This window comes from Aristolochia californica, unplaced genomic scaffold, assembly GCF_029961685.1.
Source record: "Aristolochia californica isolate CCGP_79_NKW_82.1479 unplaced genomic scaffold, dmAriCali1.0.hap1 SCAF_13, whole genome shotgun sequence".
In the NCBI taxonomy this organism is placed as follows: domain Eukaryota; kingdom Viridiplantae; phylum Streptophyta; class Magnoliopsida; order Piperales; family Aristolochiaceae; genus Aristolochia; species Aristolochia californica.
In genome coordinates this window covers 25,364,828-25,385,140 of record NW_027181804.1, presented here as the reverse complement: position 1 = coordinate 25,385,140, position 20,313 = coordinate 25,364,828, and the positions used below count along the sequence as shown (strand labels likewise).

General features: G+C 41.7%; 1 protein-coding gene across 4 annotated transcripts in view; it reads left to right on the top strand.

The window, feature by feature from the left end:
- Nucleotides 1-20,313, top strand: part of LOC137948213 (uncharacterized) — a 46,101-nt gene that overhangs the window by 9,967 nt on the left and 15,821 nt on the right. For all 4 annotated transcript variants that reach the window (XM_068794216.1, XM_068794214.1, XM_068794213.1 and 1 more), the window contains 8 exons: nucleotides 1,343-1,478; nucleotides 1,557-1,694; nucleotides 2,255-2,336; nucleotides 7,139-7,410; nucleotides 7,519-7,632; nucleotides 7,914-8,176; nucleotides 8,377-8,622; nucleotides 8,795-8,950. In XM_068794216.1, coding sequence (XP_068650317.1) covers nucleotides 1,343-1,478; nucleotides 1,557-1,694; nucleotides 2,255-2,336; nucleotides 7,139-7,410; nucleotides 7,519-7,632; nucleotides 7,914-8,176; nucleotides 8,377-8,622; nucleotides 8,795-8,950 — 1,407 coding nt within the window. The remainder of the gene's footprint in view (nucleotides 1-1,342; nucleotides 1,479-1,556; nucleotides 1,695-2,254; nucleotides 2,337-7,138; nucleotides 7,411-7,518; nucleotides 7,633-7,913; nucleotides 8,177-8,376; nucleotides 8,623-8,794; nucleotides 8,951-20,313) is intronic.

Here is a 20,313-nt window from a genome sequence, read left to right as displayed (position 1 = left end):
TTTACTGAAGTAGTGCTAGATCTGATTGTGTTCAATTTTTGAGTAGATGCTATTGTAAAAGCTTTTGTAATTGCAGAGTCTGCTACATCTAGCATCTGTTATGGCTGCTTTATGACTGGTGTCTTTTATCTTGTTGCAGATGTAATTTTGTGTTACATGATAAACTATCGAGTAGTTAGTTTGAGTCACCATGATCGGTTTGTTGTTAGAGATTTGCTCCTATCCCCTTTGTAATTTTCTCTGTTAATATATACATCTTTTTCAAAAAAAAAAAAAAAAAGTCATCATGATCGGTTGTAAGGTGCCTAGTTTTAGTTGAGCCAGATGTCATTATTTCATAAAAAAATGAAATTGTTATCGGAAGGCTCCAAAACAAAAATTTATGGTCTAGTCGCATTGATGTTAAACAATTTGACTCAAGACTTCAGACTGAAACAAGGTGGCAGTTATGTAAAATGATTTTTGAAAGCCGACTGATGCCTAACTATGTTAGACCTTTTGTCATTGCATAGTGTGCTACATTTGGCATAACTAATTAGTTTGAGTCACCACGATTTGTTGTAAGGTGCCTAGTTTCAGTTGAGCCTATATCATTTATTCAAATGCAGGGCGAATACCACAAATAATATTATTATCTAGATGGCTACAAAATCAAATTTGTTTTTTGTCTAGTAGCATAAACATTAACCAAATTTGATTCTAGATGTTTTTTAAGTTAACTGAAAGTTGAATTTAATTGGTTTGCTATGACATTGGTCTTTGTTTCGTTGCGGCACAGGCCTTGAGGCAAAGGTGCTTCAGTTGCTTGAGGCTGTTCTTCATCAATAATATAAATTTTGCTTGCTGTTTTTATATTACGTGGTTGCCAGTCTGATCAAATGTTCACTAGATTAAGCTTGGACATGTTGTATGTGAATATTTTCCAGGAGTCAGGTATATTGTTGCTTCGGACTCTATTGTGCAGGGATGGGTGTCTTAGTTATTGTGTCTTGTATTGTGGCCCCTTAAAACATGATATTAGGCGCATGAGACATAGAACATGTTGAGCTGTCCTTGGCCCAATTCAGGACAAAAAATAGCTACATATATGGTTAAGGTGTGAGTTTGGCTGTCTTGGGTCTTGTATTGCCTCCTCCAAAATCTGTTACCACACGCCCAATATGTGAGCTGTATCAGTGATACAGTCAAACCTGCTGTTGTGTCCTCAAAATTCAGTCAAATGTTTAGGATCATTATGGTTCTTTAATGAAAAATATGTACTATATATTTAAAATTCATTTCAATGTTAGCTCTCTGTGCACTGTTTGAGCTGGTTCTAATGAGCTGCCCTTACTACTTTCAGATCTCTCTGTTGCTATCTTCAGCATGTAATTTGGTCAGTGGTGGAATTTTTGAGAATCAGATGGAAACACTTGAGGGTCTTTTCAACTGGTTGCCAATATTGTGGGAGCGAGGTTTTTCTCATGAAAATCCTCAAGGTACTAGGTCACACTACTTTTAATTAAAACAGAGCATTATTTACATATTTGTCATCTTGAATTGACTTTTTGTTGCAGTGAGATGTTTGATTATGCAGTCCTTTCTGGACCTTGACTGGGAAAATCCTCAAAATAGAGCAAAGTTGGTTCCAGAAACTTTTATTTTGGGCCCGTTCATACAAGGGTTGAATGATGCGGTGCACCATAAAGACTTTGGTCAGTTTTCTCAACTGAGACTGCACTATCTTGGCTTAGACAAAGACCATTTGCAAGGAAAATAAAAACAAAAAAACAAAAAAACAGATACCTAACTGAGGTGGACACAAGTTGGACAAGCTTTTCATAATTTAAAGTATTCTGTGGCATGGATAAAAACCTTCACACAGTCTTGTTAGTTTCACCGAATTTCATTTATGTTATCTTCTTTTAAAATTACTGAAAAAATCTCACTATTGCTATTACTTATTCTTATTAAAATTGAGTGCTAAATATAGTTGCTTTTCCTAGGAGGGTAAAGAATAAAGAATATAAGGATGCACAACAATAAAACAAAAAGAAAAATATACCAATATCTTGTTAAAGACTTGTGTATTTAAGGTCCTTTTAACTTTCTTGCTGCAATTTTGTTATATTTTCTCGCCATTTATCATTTTATTGTTAATCTGGATTGCTAAGTTTGTTTCTTTTCATCATCCTTTTCAAAAAAAGTTCAGTTTTTTTTGGTGTGTGATGGACTGTTTGACAGATCCTTCTTAATTTCCATTATTCTTTTGTAGGTGTTAAAGGAGTTTACTTGTCTAAAACAATAAAAGGTGCATCCAGATTTCTACGTCACTTTTCTTGCGACTTATCTAGAAGGTATGCTGATTCGTTGCACTATTTCTGCATTCTTTATTGATTCCTAATTTCATGCTTTTCAAGGTTAATCTTTCTAGAAGCCATGACAGAGTGCAGGCATAGTTATCCTTGGAATCATCTTCTTCAGATCTCTATGCCAACTATCTGGGGTTGGGTAAATGAAGCCTCTAGTATTCTACTCTGTCATTAGATTACCCTTCTTCAAGTTTTGCCATATCACTTCCATTCATGCCATTGTTGAAGTTCCCCTATTCTTTGTGCGTCTAAAATTGTGACATTGTGAAGACCCTTCTCATTCATGGACTAGAATGAAAGGGAAGAATGAAAAGAAGAGTTCTAGTTGAAGTAATTGTTAACGTAAGTTTCTTCTTTGATCGCTCATATGTTTGGCCCTAGCAGAGCTCCGAGTATGGCTATCTGGGATCCTCCCCCTTGCGACTACATAAAACTGAATTTTGATGATAGTGCTATTGGATGTCCTGGACAAGCAGGAACAGGTGGTGTGTTTAGAGGTCACAATGGAGACCCTATTCTTTCTTATGCTGGTCCGGTGGGCATTGCCGATTCTAATACTGCTGAAGTTAGTGCTCTGCTGTTCGGCCTCCAAATCTTCAGGGATCGTCTCCATGGCAAGTTAATCATTGAAAGCGACTTAAAGATGGTTATTAGTTGGTGTTCAAAAGACAACTTCCCCCCTTGGCGCCACTGGCCCATCACTGATAGTATTGCTGACATTGTATCTTCTACTCATTGTAATTGAAATCTCATTCCTAGATCAGCCAACTCTTTGGCTGATAAATTGGCAAAATTCGAAACTTCCTAGTAATCTCTCATTGTTTGGGAAGGCTGTCCTCCTTTGTAATATGCTTTCTTGAGCTTTTGCCTTAATAAAAATCAGCATCATTTAAAAAAAACGATAAGCTTCTTTTGTAATGTAAAAGTGAAAAATTAAGAAGAAAGAGAAAGAAGAGAGAGAGAAGAGAGCATGAGAGAGGAGAAGAGTGACAATTTCCAGCACTGGTTGAGAGGTTAGAAATCGACATCTCTTCTATTAAATACTTAATTAAGTGAAAATAAGTTAATAGTACATAAATATCTTTCTACACGAAAAATTACATCTCATAATAAAACAAAACTGGAAACTTATAACTCCTATACAAAGATCAACTTACTGCTATTCTTGAGGGACAGTTTGATAAGTGTAAAAAGACCAAAATTCGTATAATTCAACACTCCTCAAATTGAAGCATATATATCAAGAAACCTTGACTTGTTATAACAATTCTCAAACTCTTGCTTTCCCAAGGCCTTAGTAAAAAACATTACCAAACTGATCAGTAAATTTAATATACGGAGTGACCACCACTCCACTCATCAGCAATATTGTAGACCAATTTTGCTGATGAGTGTAGTCCAAACAGAGTGAGCATAATTACAATGCAGTCATATATGGTCTGTAGTTTCAGTAAAGGTCTGGCAAAACGGGCACAGGGGATCCAAAACATGCGTTCCCCGGTGCATTAGCGAATTAGAGGTCAAAATTTTGTTTTGGCATGCTGTCCAGATAATTTTTTTTTGCTCTTGGAGGCACGTGTAAGGACCACGCAATAGCAGATGGGTGACAGGATTGAGCAGCGGGGGGAGAGAGAAGAGAGTTATAGGCAGTTGAAGTAGAAAACGTACCTTTGGGACATGGAGTCCATATCAGGGTGTCTGGAGCATTTCTGATACGAATTGAAGATAATTTCGTGATGGGTTCAGCGGCTTCTAGGGTTTCTGCTTCTGTTAACGCTCTGTGGAGGTTTAAATTCCACTCACTAGAATTCTGCCCAACCATTGAAATATTTGCCTCCTTGTTTCTGGCAAGAGAAAAAAGTTGACCATAGCTAGAATTTAAACTAGCCGGGCCTACCCACCAATCTGTCCAAAATCTTGTCCTACTGCCAGATTCAATGTAACACTTGACAGCGTTTTTGAAAACAGGTAACAAACTTGCTATCTTTTTCTGGACAGGAGATAATCTGTTATACCTTCCTCCTTCTGTCCACCATCTAGAAAACTTGTATGTTTGTGGTCTGATTGATTGTCTTAGTAGTGTTAAGGTCCGTCCCTAGACGGTTGATTTGGCTTCTTGACGACAACGGGCATTTCTTGATCTCCTCAGTCTATCGCCATCTTATGGGCTGGACCCGGCCTCCTGCTCCTCAATCGACCGCCATTGCTTGGCGCCTATTGGCTTCTCCCAAGGTGAAAATTTTCCTCTAGAGTGCCTGTCGCAACAGGATCCTCATTGTTGACAACCTTATTAGGCGTGGCAACACTGCACCTGATCCTCTCTACTCCTTCTGCGGGATGGAACCTGAGACTATTAGCCACCTTCTCCCTCACTGTGCTTTCTCCTCCCCCCTCCCCCCCCCCCCCCCCCCCCCCCCCCCCCCCCACACACACACGATCTGAGCACCATGTGCCACTCCTCCTCTAGGGTTTGCCTCCCCAGCCTTGGCAAGCTCCTGTTAGCTACATGCATTGCTTACATCCCGTGGTGCCTCTCTAAAAGGAGAGAAACTCCAGACGGTTTGGCTGTGCTTCTCACTCTGCTGCTGAGGTGATTTGCACTGCTACGGGCTTCATCTCTACCTGGATCCATACTCGGATAGAATTTGCTTGCCTCTCTTGTGTCTCTACCCGCACCGACTGGAAGATTATTGCTCAGATGTTTGTTCCCTCTGCACCTTGTCGGGTTGTTGTTTGGGCGCCTCTTCCCACCGGTTATTATAAACTTAACTTTGATAGTAACGTCTTTGGGAACCCGAGTTCAGCTGGCTTTGGTGGGGTGATTTTTGACCCCGAAGGCTCAGCTATTATTTCTTATTCTGGTCCTCTTGGCATTGTGGACTTGACTACTACTGAGCTCTCTGGGATCCTCCACAGCCTTTGCATATTTTAGGATTGTTTCAGAGGTCCGCTTATTGTGGAAGGAGACTCCAAAGTCATCATCGGATGGTGCTCCACTTGCTCCTTCCCCCCGTGGCTTCACTGACAACTTTTCCTTGATATTATGGATATTGTTTCCACTATAACTTGTACTTAGTCTCATGTACTTAGATCAGCCAATTTGGCTGCTGATTTGTGTGCTAAATCCTTCCTTTCAATTTCTTGTTGTTAGGGGAGGTCTCTCTTGATGTATTCTCTTGCTTTGCTTTGAAATAAAATCTTCACTGTCTCTTGCTTTACAGTCATTCAAGCTCCATAAGAAATAAACAAATGTTGCAGTTCATGAACACAATCCCGTAATTCTCTCTAAATAAGAGTACTTTAGGTCACAGTTCTCAAATTACAATCTGATTGGGGTCCACTGAATCATCAACACGAATAATGTCAAGATCCATCTATTCTACCACTAGTCTCTGGTGCCAAAGACTTAGGTTCTGTGCAGGTAGAACTTCAAAAGTTTGATTGGGTATGGAACTAGTTGACACCCAGCTTTTTGAAAGAGCAATTTTTGTCAGCAAGAGTTTCAAATTGATTATAACAAGCTTGAAAATGAAATTTTTGTCGTAATTTAGAGGAACAACATGATCTTCATATTTAATGTGACCACAGTTTGTGGTAAAAATTTAGCAACACTATCCAAGAACTGAAAGATCTAGAAGGTTCCAGCCACTTATACTGTTGCAAAATATTCCCTTCTAAATGATTGGAGACAGTAAGCATCTTTTTGGAAAGAAGAGGAAATAGTTAAGTTTCAAGAGGAAGCCTTCTTTCATAATTGTTATAACAGTCAGGCCAGACTGGCTGGTTGAACCGGGTTTATCTCGACCTGCTCTTCTCCTGGTGTGAAATTGAATGACCTGGGGAAGGGAAATAAACAGCTGGTATGTGCAGTTTAACCACCTATGCAAGCAGGTTTGGTCAGCCTAACTGGTCTTCCCCTTCCTCTCTCCAATAGGAGAGGAAGTCCCTCCCCCGATTCTCAGGTGGCTTTTTGTAGTATTTTAATGACAAACTTCAGAAGCTTCTAAAATGACATTAAAAGAGAGAATTTTGTGTTAATGGTGGAGAGATTATCAAGTTCAAGTGAAGTATCAGGGGGTTTGGAGTTTTAGTTCTTACAATGGTGTAGAAAAGCCTGTCTCTGTGTTCATGCATCTCCAAAGGAGGATTCTGAATAAGAAGGGAAGACAGCAGACAGCAGATGGGTGACATAACAAGTTGGGATAATCAGGCCTGAAGCCATGGTGTGACACTTGCAGGCTAATGAAACTTAAATCTGACAAAAATTGCTTCCGGCATTGTACATGTTGTTAATGGATCACTCTTTATTTTGTTAATTAGGCTAAAGATTTCTGGTTTATTTTCAGGTATGTTTGAGAAGGCCATGCAATTACCCAGTTACTACAAAACATAATTCTGAAAATTTATGATATTTCAGATCTTACACATGTTTGTTTCTCTTAGAACTTTTATTTTTAGATTGTCAAGAAATATTAGGTTCAAGTCTTTTGGCTGCTGATGTAGATTGAGCCTTTTGGCTCAGTGGCCACATGGAGGGTTTAGAGTATGACTTTATGAGGTATTAGGTTCAAGTCTTGCTAAGGGGTTTGGGTGTGGTGTGCTTGTGTAATCAGTACTCAAAAAAAAAAAAAAAAAAAAAAAAAATGGAATAGATGATGGTACCTCTAATGTTCTTTATATTTCCTCTATGTTCTGTTATTAGTCATAAATTTGGTGAAAATTCTTTCATCATAAAAAGATATTCGCAGCTAAAATTAACCTTGCCACTCATTTCATGGTGGTTACAGAGAACGACTAGGATTTCTCTGCAGATTGGCTTCACTTGCTAAGCAGGAATCCTTTGGAAGAGTTGGACTGATGACCCTTGCTGTTTGCATTGCTTCTGCTTCTGGAGGAAGTGACATTCACTATGAAATTGAATCACAGTGCGTGGAAAATTGTTCATCACCAAAATCGAACCAAGTTCATCTGCACAATGATAGCTCAGATTTGTTGGATGCACTGAGGATTATTGTTGAGAGATGCAAACATCATTTTAATCCAAATTATCGTCTCCTAGGTCTCTCATTACGAGCTTATTAGTCTTTGTAATTTTAATATCCAGTTTCATGGTGGAGTTTAGGTCTTTCTCTTGGCAAATTTTTTTGATCAGTGTCATTATTTTCAGTTTGTGAGCAGGTTGTGGAGGCTGCTGCTTCTGTAACTTGCGTATTAGATGTGAAGGTTGATGGTCTTTTGCATTTTGTTTCTGCTCTGCCACGTGAATTTACTGATTATGGAGGTAAAATTTCTACAGGCACTTAGGGAAACAGGGTTTATTGCTATGTGTTTGCTTGTCATGAAAACTGATACTTTCTCTTCTCGTAAGTCATGGACTGTCTGTCAGCATTACAAACCAGTGAGGAATGATTTTTTGGTTTTGAAATTTAAAAAGAAAAACAAACACTAAACATCTTCCTTCTAACTTCTTAAATATGGCTCTTTTGAATTCAAATCCAGTTAATTTACTATGCTGTAGCTTTGTGTATGTCTTCATCCTTTTTTTTGTACTATTTGTGTTAGGTCCCTTGAGAAGAAAAGTTAAGCAGTGGGTTGCTAGGAGTAAAACCAAACATTGCAGTACAGATTCACTTAGTGTTGAATTGCTGGGTCTGGAGATAGTTCATGATTTCCCCGGCAGATTTGTAAAGAATGATTGTGTCTCTGATGCTGTGATGTGTTATGATGATGAGGACTTGGAAATGTGGGGATTTGAGGCACAGAGGTGGGCCAGGTTGCTTTTTCTTGTAAATGAAAAGGAGTATCACGTGGAATCAGTAATTGAAGTGCGCATTCTGACTCTCTCGTCATTTGTTATTTCTTTTCTTGTGCTCTCTCATTGCATATCGGTCTTTTTCTTTCATGTCCAACTCTTTCATATATTTTTTTGTTCTAGAAATATATTTTGTTATCATTTATCTTAGCAGTACGCTTTGATCAACTATTTTGCTTCATTTTGCTTGACGGATGACACTTACATTTACAGTTTATCCAGCACTTCGGTTTCAACTTCTGCACACAGAGCAGTACTGCGGACTCAGTTCCCCTTAAGTTTTTAATTCTTATATTAAACCTTGTTCATGAGCTTCAAATTGAAAGGGATAGAGTCGCCTGTTATACTGCTGATGGTGGAAAGGTGGAAACTGGTGCTAATTGTAAACCTGATCAATCAAGTTTGCAAGTGTCCCTTGATCAGTTTGAAAAGTTTACACCATCTTTTCTTGTTTTACTGGTATGAAGTTCTGCAGCATTTTCTGGATCTGCTTTGTAGTTGTTTTTATTTTTTATTTTTTACCTTTTAATGTTTAATTTAACCACAATGGATATTGTAAGGGTTACTTTATAACAAACCAACAAACATCATATAAATCCCTTCATGTTTTCTTCTTTTCCCTGACTTGCAGGAGGAGCTCTTGTCATTTGCGAAGTCATCTTGTTCAGCATTTTGGTCCTGCCCTGTAATAGAAGACAGACTCTTACCAAGCTCCATGCGAGGAAAACTTGGGGGTCCAAGCCAGCGACGTTTGCCTTCTTCAATAACGACTTCTGTATTACAAGCTGTATGCATGTTTATCCCATATAATGTGTGATATCTATTTTTTTTTTTTTTTTTTGAAATGATGCTGAATTTTATTATGAGAGCTCAAACGAGCAGATTACACGAGGGGAAACCTTCCCAAACAATGAGGGATTGCTGGGAAGTTCCGGATTTTGCCAATTTATCTGCCAAAGAATTGGCTGATCTAAGAATGAAGTTCCAATTGCAATGAATGGATGACACAATGTCAGCAATACAATCAGTGATTGGCCAGTGGCGCAAAGGAGGGGAGCTTTCTTTTGAACACCAGCTGATGACAGTTTTTGAATCGCCTTCAATAATCAGCTTGCCATGGAGCCGCTCTTTAAAGATTTGGAGGCCGAACAGAAGAGTACTCACTTCAACAGTATTTGAATCAGCAATACTCACCAGCTCTGCATAGGATAGAATAGGGTCTCCACTACTGTCTCTGAAAACACCACCAGCTCCAGCCGGCCCAGGACAACCTAAAGCACTGCTGTCAAAATTGAGTTTGATGCAGTCGTAAGGGGGAGGATCCTAGGTGGCCATAACCGGATTCCTACGGGGGCCCGCCATGTGCGCTATCAAACCCCAATTTTCTCAAAGGGCGATGCCTGATATAGAAGCAAACTCCTTCCTAGAATGTAGCTAGCTTGAGATAAGGCTCACTGCCTGAGAAGCTATATTATCCGGGTTGCTAACCTTGGAGTTGAATCTCTGGTTGTTTCGCTCTAGCCATGTACACTACGGGACATGTGCAAGGCATGCCAAGAGAATTATCTTGCCCAGCTTAGGAAGGCGTATCCCCATAACCATCTCAAAGGTGCCAAAAAGGTCCTGATGTAGCCCCATTTGGAGACCAATCTTCTGAAATATCTTCATCCAGACTTGCCACAAAAAACCGCAATGTAAGAGAACATGTTGGACTGTCTCATCGCACACATCACAAAGGGGACAAGTGCGATCGGGGGTAGTGTAACGTCTTTTATGGAGGTTGTTAGAGGTGAGGATTTGTTCCCTGATGGCCGTCCACACGAAGAATTTGATTTTATTAGGCGCTGAGAGCTTCCATGCCAGGTTTGCCTTGTGCTCATGTATGCTGTAATCTTATTTTCTAATGTGAGAGTAGGCGGATGCAACTGTGAATCGGCCATTAATGCTGGGCTTCCATGTCAGTTTATCAATTGCATGCTCACGAATAGTAGTGCTGCTGAGTCTGGAGAGGAGAGCAAAAAGCAGTAGTTTCCTCATCATTTAATCCTCAACAAAACGTAAGACTCCATGAGCGATCTCTCCAAGAATCAGCTATTGAGCAAAAGAGGTCCCTCATCACCCTAGAGAGTCCCGGGAAATCCTCGGAGAAGGGGCGGGGGACTACACCATTCATCCGACCAAAAGAGGAGGGTCCTTCATTGCCTGTGTGAAAGGAAGTTGCATCTCTGAATATTGGGAGGAACTTTTGAATTGATTTCCATATCGGGGATATGAGCCGAGTAGCACCATCCTCCCTCCACCAGGCACCCGAAGGTTGAAGATAGTACCTGACCATATCACCCCGATATCTATTTTCTCTTCATTTACTGTTTTATGAAAATCTGAGAGAAATTAATACCTCTTGACCTTTTTTCTGCTCTGGTCAGCAGAAGCTGCATTCTGGTTCTAACACTTGCTCTCAGGCTAATGACGAGGCTACAGGATTTTGAGACTACTGAATTAGGTGGATTTTTTCCCAAAAGTTACTAGCTGAATTTAGGAGGTTTTTTGCCAGCTCAAGTCCCTCTGAACCATAACCAATGTGGAACCGTCCATCCATTAACAACCAACTCTCTGGCCCAGGCAAGCAGACTCAGACCTGGAGTACACATAGAAACGACGAAGTTATGAGAAATTTGCCCTCCATCACTTCTGCTCCATTCTTAGTCAAATCAACCTGAGACATGGAGCATATGTAGAAAGCCGTAGAAAAAATTCATAATTGGGCTTGCACCGGCTAATTGGGACAAGCTTCACAACAACATGACTGGCCAAAGTTAGGATGCCTTATGAGTATGGAGCAGGGTTTTGTTACCATGAATGGGGACCTAACTTGGGTTGGGTGGGCTGCGTTGGGTCGGCTTGAGACTCACTCAAAACAGAAGGAGCAAGTCCAACCCATCACCTGACCTGCTCCCATAAAAATCCAGGTCGACTCGCTGGGTCGAAAAACCATGGTCGAAAGTCTTTCAAACTCATACTTGATGCTGGACCATATAGGCTTGTCTATTTCCTCATGAGATGTATTGGCTATATTTAGTAATTTGAGAAATTGAGTTATCTCTTCAACTTCAGCATCATTAGAGCCCTTTTGAGGTTCAAATCCCAGCCAACTGAGTTCCCTTTCAGGTCTTCAAGACTTCTGCTCAATGATGTCTTGGTCTCGAGCAAGTCTGTCAAGTCTTGGGAAAACAAAAGAAATAGGTTAATTCTCAATCGTGTGCCTGACCAGAATTTCACATTTGCCCCATCCTTAACATTAATTTGGATCTTGGTGTTGATCATAGCATGCTGCTCATAGATAGTTGTTCAGATCCTGGAACCTCTCCTCTGCATAAGGGAATGTTTGAGGGTAGCTAGCTGTTTTCTCGAAGCTACTAACTATCTCCACAATGCTTGTTGTTCAAATGCAAATCCCTATATATACTTAGAAGGCGATATTAATTGCCTTTAATCTCTTAACCCCTAAACCACCATCCTCCCTCTTTTGATAAACTTCTCCCCGTTAATTAATGGATATCAGAATTTGTCAGTGGCTCCCTACCACAGAGAATGTTGGTGCAAAGCTTCCAACTTCCAGATGGCTCTTGCAAGAAAGGGATTAATATTAAGGAAATAGTCTTGGGAGATGACTAAAGATGTCCTTTTTACAGTTGTTGTCCCAGAATAGAGAGCAATCTCCCCTTCCATGCTGCTTATCTTCTTTCAAATCTTTCAATAATTGGGTTTCGTAGCTGACTACTTGGCCTGTCAATAAATTTGGGAAGTCCTAAGTATGAGGAGGGTAGATCAGTTACAAAACAATTTAAGATCTTCTGCGTCTCATGTAATCTTTGATTGATTAATATTTACTTCAATAATTCCACATTTGCTCTAACATGTCTTCATTGACGTTGAGAAGTGCCTTGGTATTGATAATCTGCTCATTTGAGCCTTTACTATAGCAGGTTACATCTACAAATTGGTGAACAGTTATTTACAGATGAACATCAAGGGGGAAAACCAATTATGGTGCTATCCCACCGAGAATAAAGAGCAAAGAACTTCTTATATTATGTTAAGCAATAGTGGGAAGAAGGGATCTTTGCAAGGCCACAGGAGCCTTTTAAAAATTCTTTCACTGGGTCATTTATGAGAATTGGTAATGATGCCTAGGATATGCAACTATATTACTTTCCTTCCTCCACGTGCATTTGAATTCCATTTTGTGCACGAGGAAGCCACAATGCAGAAGGATATGTTGTACTGACTCCTCACAAATGCCACATAAGGGGCAGGTTGCATCCGGGCGGTGAAGCCTCTTCTATGGAGATTGTCCGCCGTGAGGATTTGCTCTCTGATGACTGTCCAAATAAAGAATTTAACTTTGTTAGGCAATGAAAGTCTCCAAGCAAGGTTTGCTTTGTGCTCTAATTGACTGAGGACAACTTTCCTGATGTGGGAATAGGCTATAGCCACTGTGAATGTTCCATTGATACTAGGCTTCCAAATCAACTTATCTCACACTCTTCCGGAGGATGGTACCACTGAGATTGGAAAGAAGCAAGCAGAAGGCAACAACTTCATCATCATTCAAGCTCCGACAGAAGAGAAGACTCCAAGAATGATTACTCCAAGATTTGGCTACTGAGAATGAAAGGTCCATAGCAATCCTATATAGTCTTGGGTATACCTCATAGAGCGCGTGGGCCGCGCCACCCGTCGGTCTAGAATAAAAGAGTCCTCCTGTTTCTTGGGTAGAAGGAGGTCGCGGCCTTGAAGGCTGGAAGCAACTTAGAAGCGGATTTCCAAATCGGGGAAAGACGGCGAGGCGTGCCTCCCTCTCTCCACCAGTGCCCTGGAATCTGAAGATAGTAGCACACTATATTTCTCCACAAATTTCTATGGTTGGCATTGAGGATCCAAATCCACTTAAGCAGGAGGGCATTATTCATATCCTTTGTGGGCTGAATGCCTAACTCACCTCTATTATGAGGCATATAGATTTCTTTCCAATTGACCAAATGATATCGGAATGTGTCTTCCGATCCTCTCCATAGGAAGCGACAACGAATAGCATCTATCTTTGAGCACACATCGGCTGGACACTTAATAAAAGATTGGAGATAATTTGGCAAGCCAGCCAAGCAAGACTTTAGTAGAGTAAGTCTGCGCGCTATGGATAGGAGCTTGTCGCACCAAGTTGCAAGACGCTTCTCAAATTTCTCAATAAGGGGGGACAAAGCCCACTTGTGGGGCGAGAATCAAAGAGGGGGAGGCCCAAATATGTAGCAAGCTTACTCTCCAGAGAGCATCCCAAGAAATCAGCCATACCTTTGAGCTCAACTCCATCTATATAATATCCCAATAGAGTGGTTTTCCTCCAATTGATTTTTTGACCTGAAGCCAACTCGAATAGACCAAGAACAACCCTCAACTTCTTGATATGATCCATGGTGCCCACTCCGAAGCAAATAGTGTCATCTGCAAACTGAAGAATTGGTATGTCAAAATCCGCAATATCCGTTGTGGGTAGAAGCCACCCCAAATCCTTGGAGGAATAAATCAGAGAAGAGAGATATTCCGCCACCACATTAAAAAGCAAAGGGGACAGGGGGTCCCCTTGATAAATGCCCCGAGTGCCTTTAAAAAATCCACACACTGTACCATTTAGAAGCACCGAGTAGCTGGCCCAGGAGATGCAACTTTGAATCCAGAATCTCCACTTAACACCAAAATCTATTCTATCCAAAAAAGAATATCAAGAAGCTTCCAATTGACTTTGTTGAATGTCTTCTCAAAATCTAGCTTGAGAACAAATCTGGGGAGCTTCAAGGTCTTGAAGTGGTGCAAAAGCTCATGACAGCCCATGGCGGAATCAAGGATGTTCCTCCCTTTGGTGAAGGCATTCTGCCCTTGGTGAATTGCAATCGGAAGAACCGCTCTGAGATGATGGGCAAGAAGACGCACAATGATTTTATTGGTGCTGGTGGTGAGACTGATAGGCCTGAATTCTGAAGGAAGCTCAGCCCTGACTTTTTTGGGTATAAGGGTGATGAATGAAGCCCCAATACTCTTGAAAGCAATGCCCTTGTGGTAGAACGAGTGGGCCATGCGAGCTATGTCTTCACCGATGAGTGGCCAACAGTGCCGGTAGAATTCACCATTGAAATTGTCCGGGCCTAGAGCATGATCCAGAGGGAGCCCCATTGTAGCTTTCGCAATTTCTCTGCTAGAAAAGGGGAGCTCAATAAGACCAGCACCTACAACAGGTATGGCCATAAGATTAATCCGTCAAAAAAAGGGGCGAACTGTCTGCCCTTCAGTGTCCTTGCAATTATTATATGCACAAGAAAGCAATTTGTCTCGTGTCTATGAGCTAACGTGCTAGACTCTTTAGTCTTAAGCGAGGGGAAAGTATTGTCACTGATTATAACAATGATCTACAAAGGAAAGAATTGCCCTGTCCCTATTTGCCGATGTATTTTTTTTTTAAATGATGCTGTATTTTATTTTATTTTTATGAAATGATTTTTTATTTTATTATGAGAGCCCAAACGAGCAGATTACAAGAGGGGAAGCCTTTCCAAACAATGAGAGATTGTTGGGAGGTTCCAAATTTTGCCAATTTATCAGCCAAAGAATTGGCTGATCTAGGAACGAGGTTCCAATTACAATGAATGGATGACACAATGTCAGCAATACAATCAGTGATTGGCTAGTGACACCTAGGAGGGGAGCTATCTTTTGAACACCAGTTGATGACAGTCTTTGAGTTGCCTTCGATAATTAGCTTGCCATGAAGCCTCTCTTTAAAGATTTGGAGGCCGAATAGAAGAGCACTCACTTCAACAGTATTTGAACCAGCAATACCCACCGGCCCTGCATAGGATAGAATAGGGTCTCCACTGTTGTCTTTGAAAACACCACCAGCTCCAGTCGGCCCAGAACAGCCTAAAGCACTGCCATCAAAATTGAGTTTGGTGCAGTCGTAAGGGGGAGGATCCCAAGTGGCCATAACCGGATTCCTATAGTGGCCCGCCATGTGCCCGATCAAACCCCAATTTTCCCGAAGGGAGACACCCGATAGAGAAGCAATCTCCTTCCTAGAATGTAGCCAACTCTATTTACCGACGTATTGACATGATCAAAAGGCGTTTCTTATGGCGCGAAACTAGCAATGAGTTTTATTATCATCTAGTAAGTTAGGACGATGTTTGTATGTCGAAGGCTATGGGTGGTATGGGAATTAGATGCACTAAGGATATGGGAGATGCTCTCTTCCTCAAGTGGTTTTGGAAACTCAATTCTAGCTCTGTGACTTTCTGGAAACTGATGGTGGCCTCGAAGCTTCGTCTTATTGGGGCTAAGTGGATTCTTGATGGCAACAGGCGTAATCTCTCTCCTCTTTGGAGAGCATTTCATCATCTGCTCCTGGGATCGTCAGGTTTTTTGTTGGAAACTGTTAAATTGGGTCCAAGGCCCTATCCCAAAATGACTAGTTAGCTTAGGAAACCTCTTTCCCAACTAATAAACGCAAGATCTTTGTACTCACTAATCTATGTGGGACTATTCCTTAACACTCCCCCTCATGTGTAGACCATCTTTTGTGGCTCTACAAGTGGATAATTTAGGAGTAGGCAGTTTTATGTGTAGACCCTCTTTTGTGGCTCTACAAGTGAATAGTTTTAGGTGTAGGCCCTCTTTTGTGTCTCTACAAGTAAATAGTTTTTAGGTGTAGGCCCACATATGAGTACCTGCTCTGATACCATGTTAAGTTGGGTTCAAGGCCCTATCCCAAAATGAGTAGCCAACTTAGGAAACCTCTTGCCCAACTAATAAACTCAAGATCTTTGTACTCACTAATTTATGTGGGACTATTCCTTAACAGAAACCGATCAAGTCTCAATTTTTGGACTGATTGGTGGGCAGGAGCTGGGTCTCTTGCCTCCTCCTTCCCCCCACTTCTTTAGCTTCTACATGCCACAACCTGTATGTTGTAGATGCTTTGGTTAATGGTTCTTGGGATTTCCCCCTGAGACGTAATCTCTTTGATGAGGAGGCCATTGCCATTTACAACTTGATCGATGATCTTGTTGCCATCACCATCTGGACCCATGTGACTAACCGAATAATTTGGCACCTCGATGACAATGGCTATTTTTCAGTCTCTTCAATCTATTGGAATCTCATGGGTTGGACCAGAACCCCTACTGCTCATTCAGCTGCAACAGCCTGGCGCCTCATCCCCCCTCCCTCCCCCCCCTTGTTCCGTGTTAGATTCTTCCTTTGAAGTACATGCCGCAACTGGATCCTCATAGATGATTATCTACTTCAACACAACAACTCATCGCCGGATCCTCTTTGTTCTTTTTGCGGGACTGAGGAGGAATCTATTTGTCACTTACTCCTATGTTGCTTCTTCGCCTGGCAAGTATGGTCGTCGCTACTCTGCAACTTGGGACTCCAGTTTTGTATTCCTTAGGACTTGTGCACTATGTGTCTCTTTCCCTTTGGGACGCGCCTTTCCAAATTGGGCAAACTCCTATTTTTTGCTTGTGTGGCACACATCCCTTGGTGCCTCTGGAAGGAGAGGAATGCTAGGAGATTTGAACACACCTATCTCACGGCTACGGATGTCTCTTGTACTACCACGGGTCTCATTTCCGCCTAGATGCACTCTACGAAGGGATTTTAGTGCCTTTCTTGTGCCCCCCTCCGCACCAACTGCAAGGTGATTATTGAGATTTCTACTTCCACCCTATCCCTTCGGATGGTTGCAAGGGTCCCCCCATCCCCCTCCCTCCCCGATTGGCCTCTTCAAGCTCAATATTGATGGGTGCGCTCTTGAACAGTTATGCAAACAGAGATTGCCTTTATTTCTAAAGGAAACAAAGATAATTGAAGTATTAATGCATCTGCATTTAATTCTTTTTGTTAGTTAGAGTCTATTAGAGGCCGTGGTGGAAATGTTTGAGGTAGAGGCAGAGATGGTTTTGGTAGAGGACGAGGCCGAAGTGATGGTAAATGTAAAAAAAAGTGTGTTCGCTATGGACACACTAATCATTTCTCTAATAAATGTTGGATTAAGTTTGGCAAGCCCATTTGGGCAAACTCATTGGTTCATGACAACATTGGGCCCTTGGCCTGACACATGGTTGGCATTTTAATAGGAGCCCCAGATGACTTGTAGCAACTTGTTGAGTAAATTGCTCATTTGTCTCTATTTTAGCTCCTTCCTCGTCAGCATTTGTTGCTCAGCCTCAACTTCCTACAACTACCCTTGCTAGCTTAGGTGAACACCTTACTTGTGCGTTCAGTGTCTTCTTAGGTAATTGACTTAGGAGTTTCTACTCATATGTCAAGTATGTCGTCTTTATTTACTGATTTTGAGGGACTCTTCTCTAGTTAAGCATGTTACACTTGCCAATGAATCACTATCTTTTGTTTAGAGAGTGGATAAAAATTCTTGCCACTCGGGGCCTTGTGGGGGTCTATGGTCCTACTAGGTACCGTGACCTCCAGACATTCTAGGATGAACTTCTCGACCTCAATCAGCTCTGCTCCCTTCCCCTCCTTGCGGGATACTTCAACGTCAATCGGTTCTGTAGCGAAAAGTCCTCCCTGCTACCCGAATCACGCCTACAATGAAGAGCTTTACCGATTTCATTGGATGCTGCGAACTAGAAGAAACCACATTATCCGAAAAATCCTTTACCTGGTCGAACAGTCAACGACCTCTCATCCCGTCCAAATTGGACAGGTTTCTTGCCACCAACGACTGGCTTCAGCTCTATGAGAACGCTACGAGAAGAGTCCTCAATCGAGCGACCTTCGACCACTAGCCCACCCTCCTTGACACCCACTTTGGGCGTTGGGAGCCTTCCCTCTTTAGATTTGATAATACCTGGCTAAATGAAGAAGAATTTGATGCAATCTTCTTTGATGGATAGTGTAGCTTCACAGTGCATGGCCCGGTTGGCTGGATGCTTCCTTTGAAACTTAAGCTTCTCAAAAGCCACTTGAAGAGCTGGTCCTCAGGTCGGTGATTTGCCAATGCTATTGCTCGTGCCTCCATCCTCCATCAACTTGACGACCTGGATACTATTGAAGAGCATAGGTGTCTTACCCCCACTAAATTCTTTAATTGCATTTCCATTCAAAACCAGCTCCAATCCTTTGCTCTTTGTGACCAAACTCATTGGAAGCAACGTGCCCGATTCAAGTGGCCGACTTAAGGCTTTGCGAACACAGTTTTTTCATGTTGTCGCCTTGACAAGATGGAGAGCCAACCGAATTACTTTGCCATCTGTTGGCAATGAGGTAACTTTGGATCAGCCCTCCGTTACTAATGCATTGGTGAACTTCTTTCAGACTTGTACACTAAGGACTGCCAGAATCACACTAGAGTTCAGAATATCAGAATGGCTAAAATTTCACCGACTACTGCTGCCTTTATTGAGCTGCCTTTCTCAGAAATCAAAATTGAGCGCCACTCTCAGCTTCCCTTGTGATGGTGCCCCAGGCCCAGGTGGATACAATGGGGAGTTTTATAGGAGGTGCTGACCTATCATCCGTGAAGATGTCATTTCCATGGCTCGGGAATTCTACCGCAATGGCATATCTTATAGGAATATTGGGGCTTCATTTTTTTTTTAAATGAGGTGTATATACTATAAAAGAGAGGGAAAAGAAACAAACAAACCTAGCTAGGAGGGCCTTCCTCCACAACAAGGTATTTGAATGAAATACCCGTCTTAGCCTGAATGTCTGCCAAATGATTGGCAGAGCGAGGAATGTGCTTCTAATTACAATTTAAAGAAGAAATTAAATTACATATTTCTAAATACATATCCCAATGACGCCACGAAGGTTTGATAGATTTTGCACACCAGCAAATGACAGTCTTTGAGTCCCCTTCGATGCAGAGGGGCCCTGCGAGCCTGCTAGTGAATACTTTGATTCCGTTCAGCAATCCAGAGAGTTTTGAAGTTGTGGAGTCGGAGATGCCAAGACGGCTCGCGAAGGAGAAAAGGAGATAACCATTTGCATCGTGAATGACCCCTCCATAACCAAAAGGGCCTAGGCAACCCAGTGTGCTACCATCAAAGTTTAACTTGAAATGGCCCGTTGGTGGAGGGGCCTAGGTAGCCATGATCAGTGGGCGGGAAGGCTGAGACAACCCAACGACTAGCTGCCAATTTCCTTTGAGGTTAGAGCTGCTGAGGTTTTTGAATTCTTTTCGGGTCAGGAGCCATATAGAAACTTGGCCCATAATGTTATCAGACAACATTTCAGTGGAAGAAGTTTTAAATTTGAATTTTCTCCTGTTTCTTTCTTTCCATAAACCACATATAATGTGCCCAATGCAGCATGAGAGAAGCATTTTTCCTAGCTTTGGGAGACTAGCACCAATGATTGAGAGGATAGTGGAAGGGAGATTTTGTGCAGCGCAATATTGAAACCCAATTTTATTTAAAAGGTTGGTCCAAACAAAATGGGCATAGTGGCAAGATAAAAGTGTGTGATTGGCCGTTTCTAGGGTAATTTGGCAAAAAGGGCAAAAAGGATTGGGGATGGGGGTTCCCCATTAGATTAGGGAGTCTGATGTGAGGATTTTATTTTTACAGACTCTCCAGATAAAGAATTTTGCACGAGGCGGGGCAAGGAGGTTCCAGACGGAGGCTGTTTGGGTGGTTTGGCTGATTTGATGTGGGGTTACTGAGGAAATTGTAGGCTGAAGCAGTTGAAAAAGTGCCTTTTGTACAATGTGTCCAGATCAGAGTATTAGGATTGAATTTGGGTTTGGCTGTGGAGATATTCGAAAGGAGATTGGATGCCAGGATGACTTCAGAGTTCGAGAGGTCTCTCCGGAGGTTCAAACCAGCCCCCTGTTTTAGACCAGCGATCTGAGATAGAGGCATCAATATTTCTAGCCAGGACATAGATAGACTCTTAGTTAATGTTGAGGCTGGATTGGCCAGTCCACCAATCGGACCAAAATTTTGTGGTGGTTTCATTGCCAATGTAGCACTTAACATCTTTCTTAAAATCTGGCAGTAGCAAGGATATTTTTTTCCAAGTTGGCGACAAACGGTTGTATCTTACCCCCTCGGTCCACCATCCCAAGAC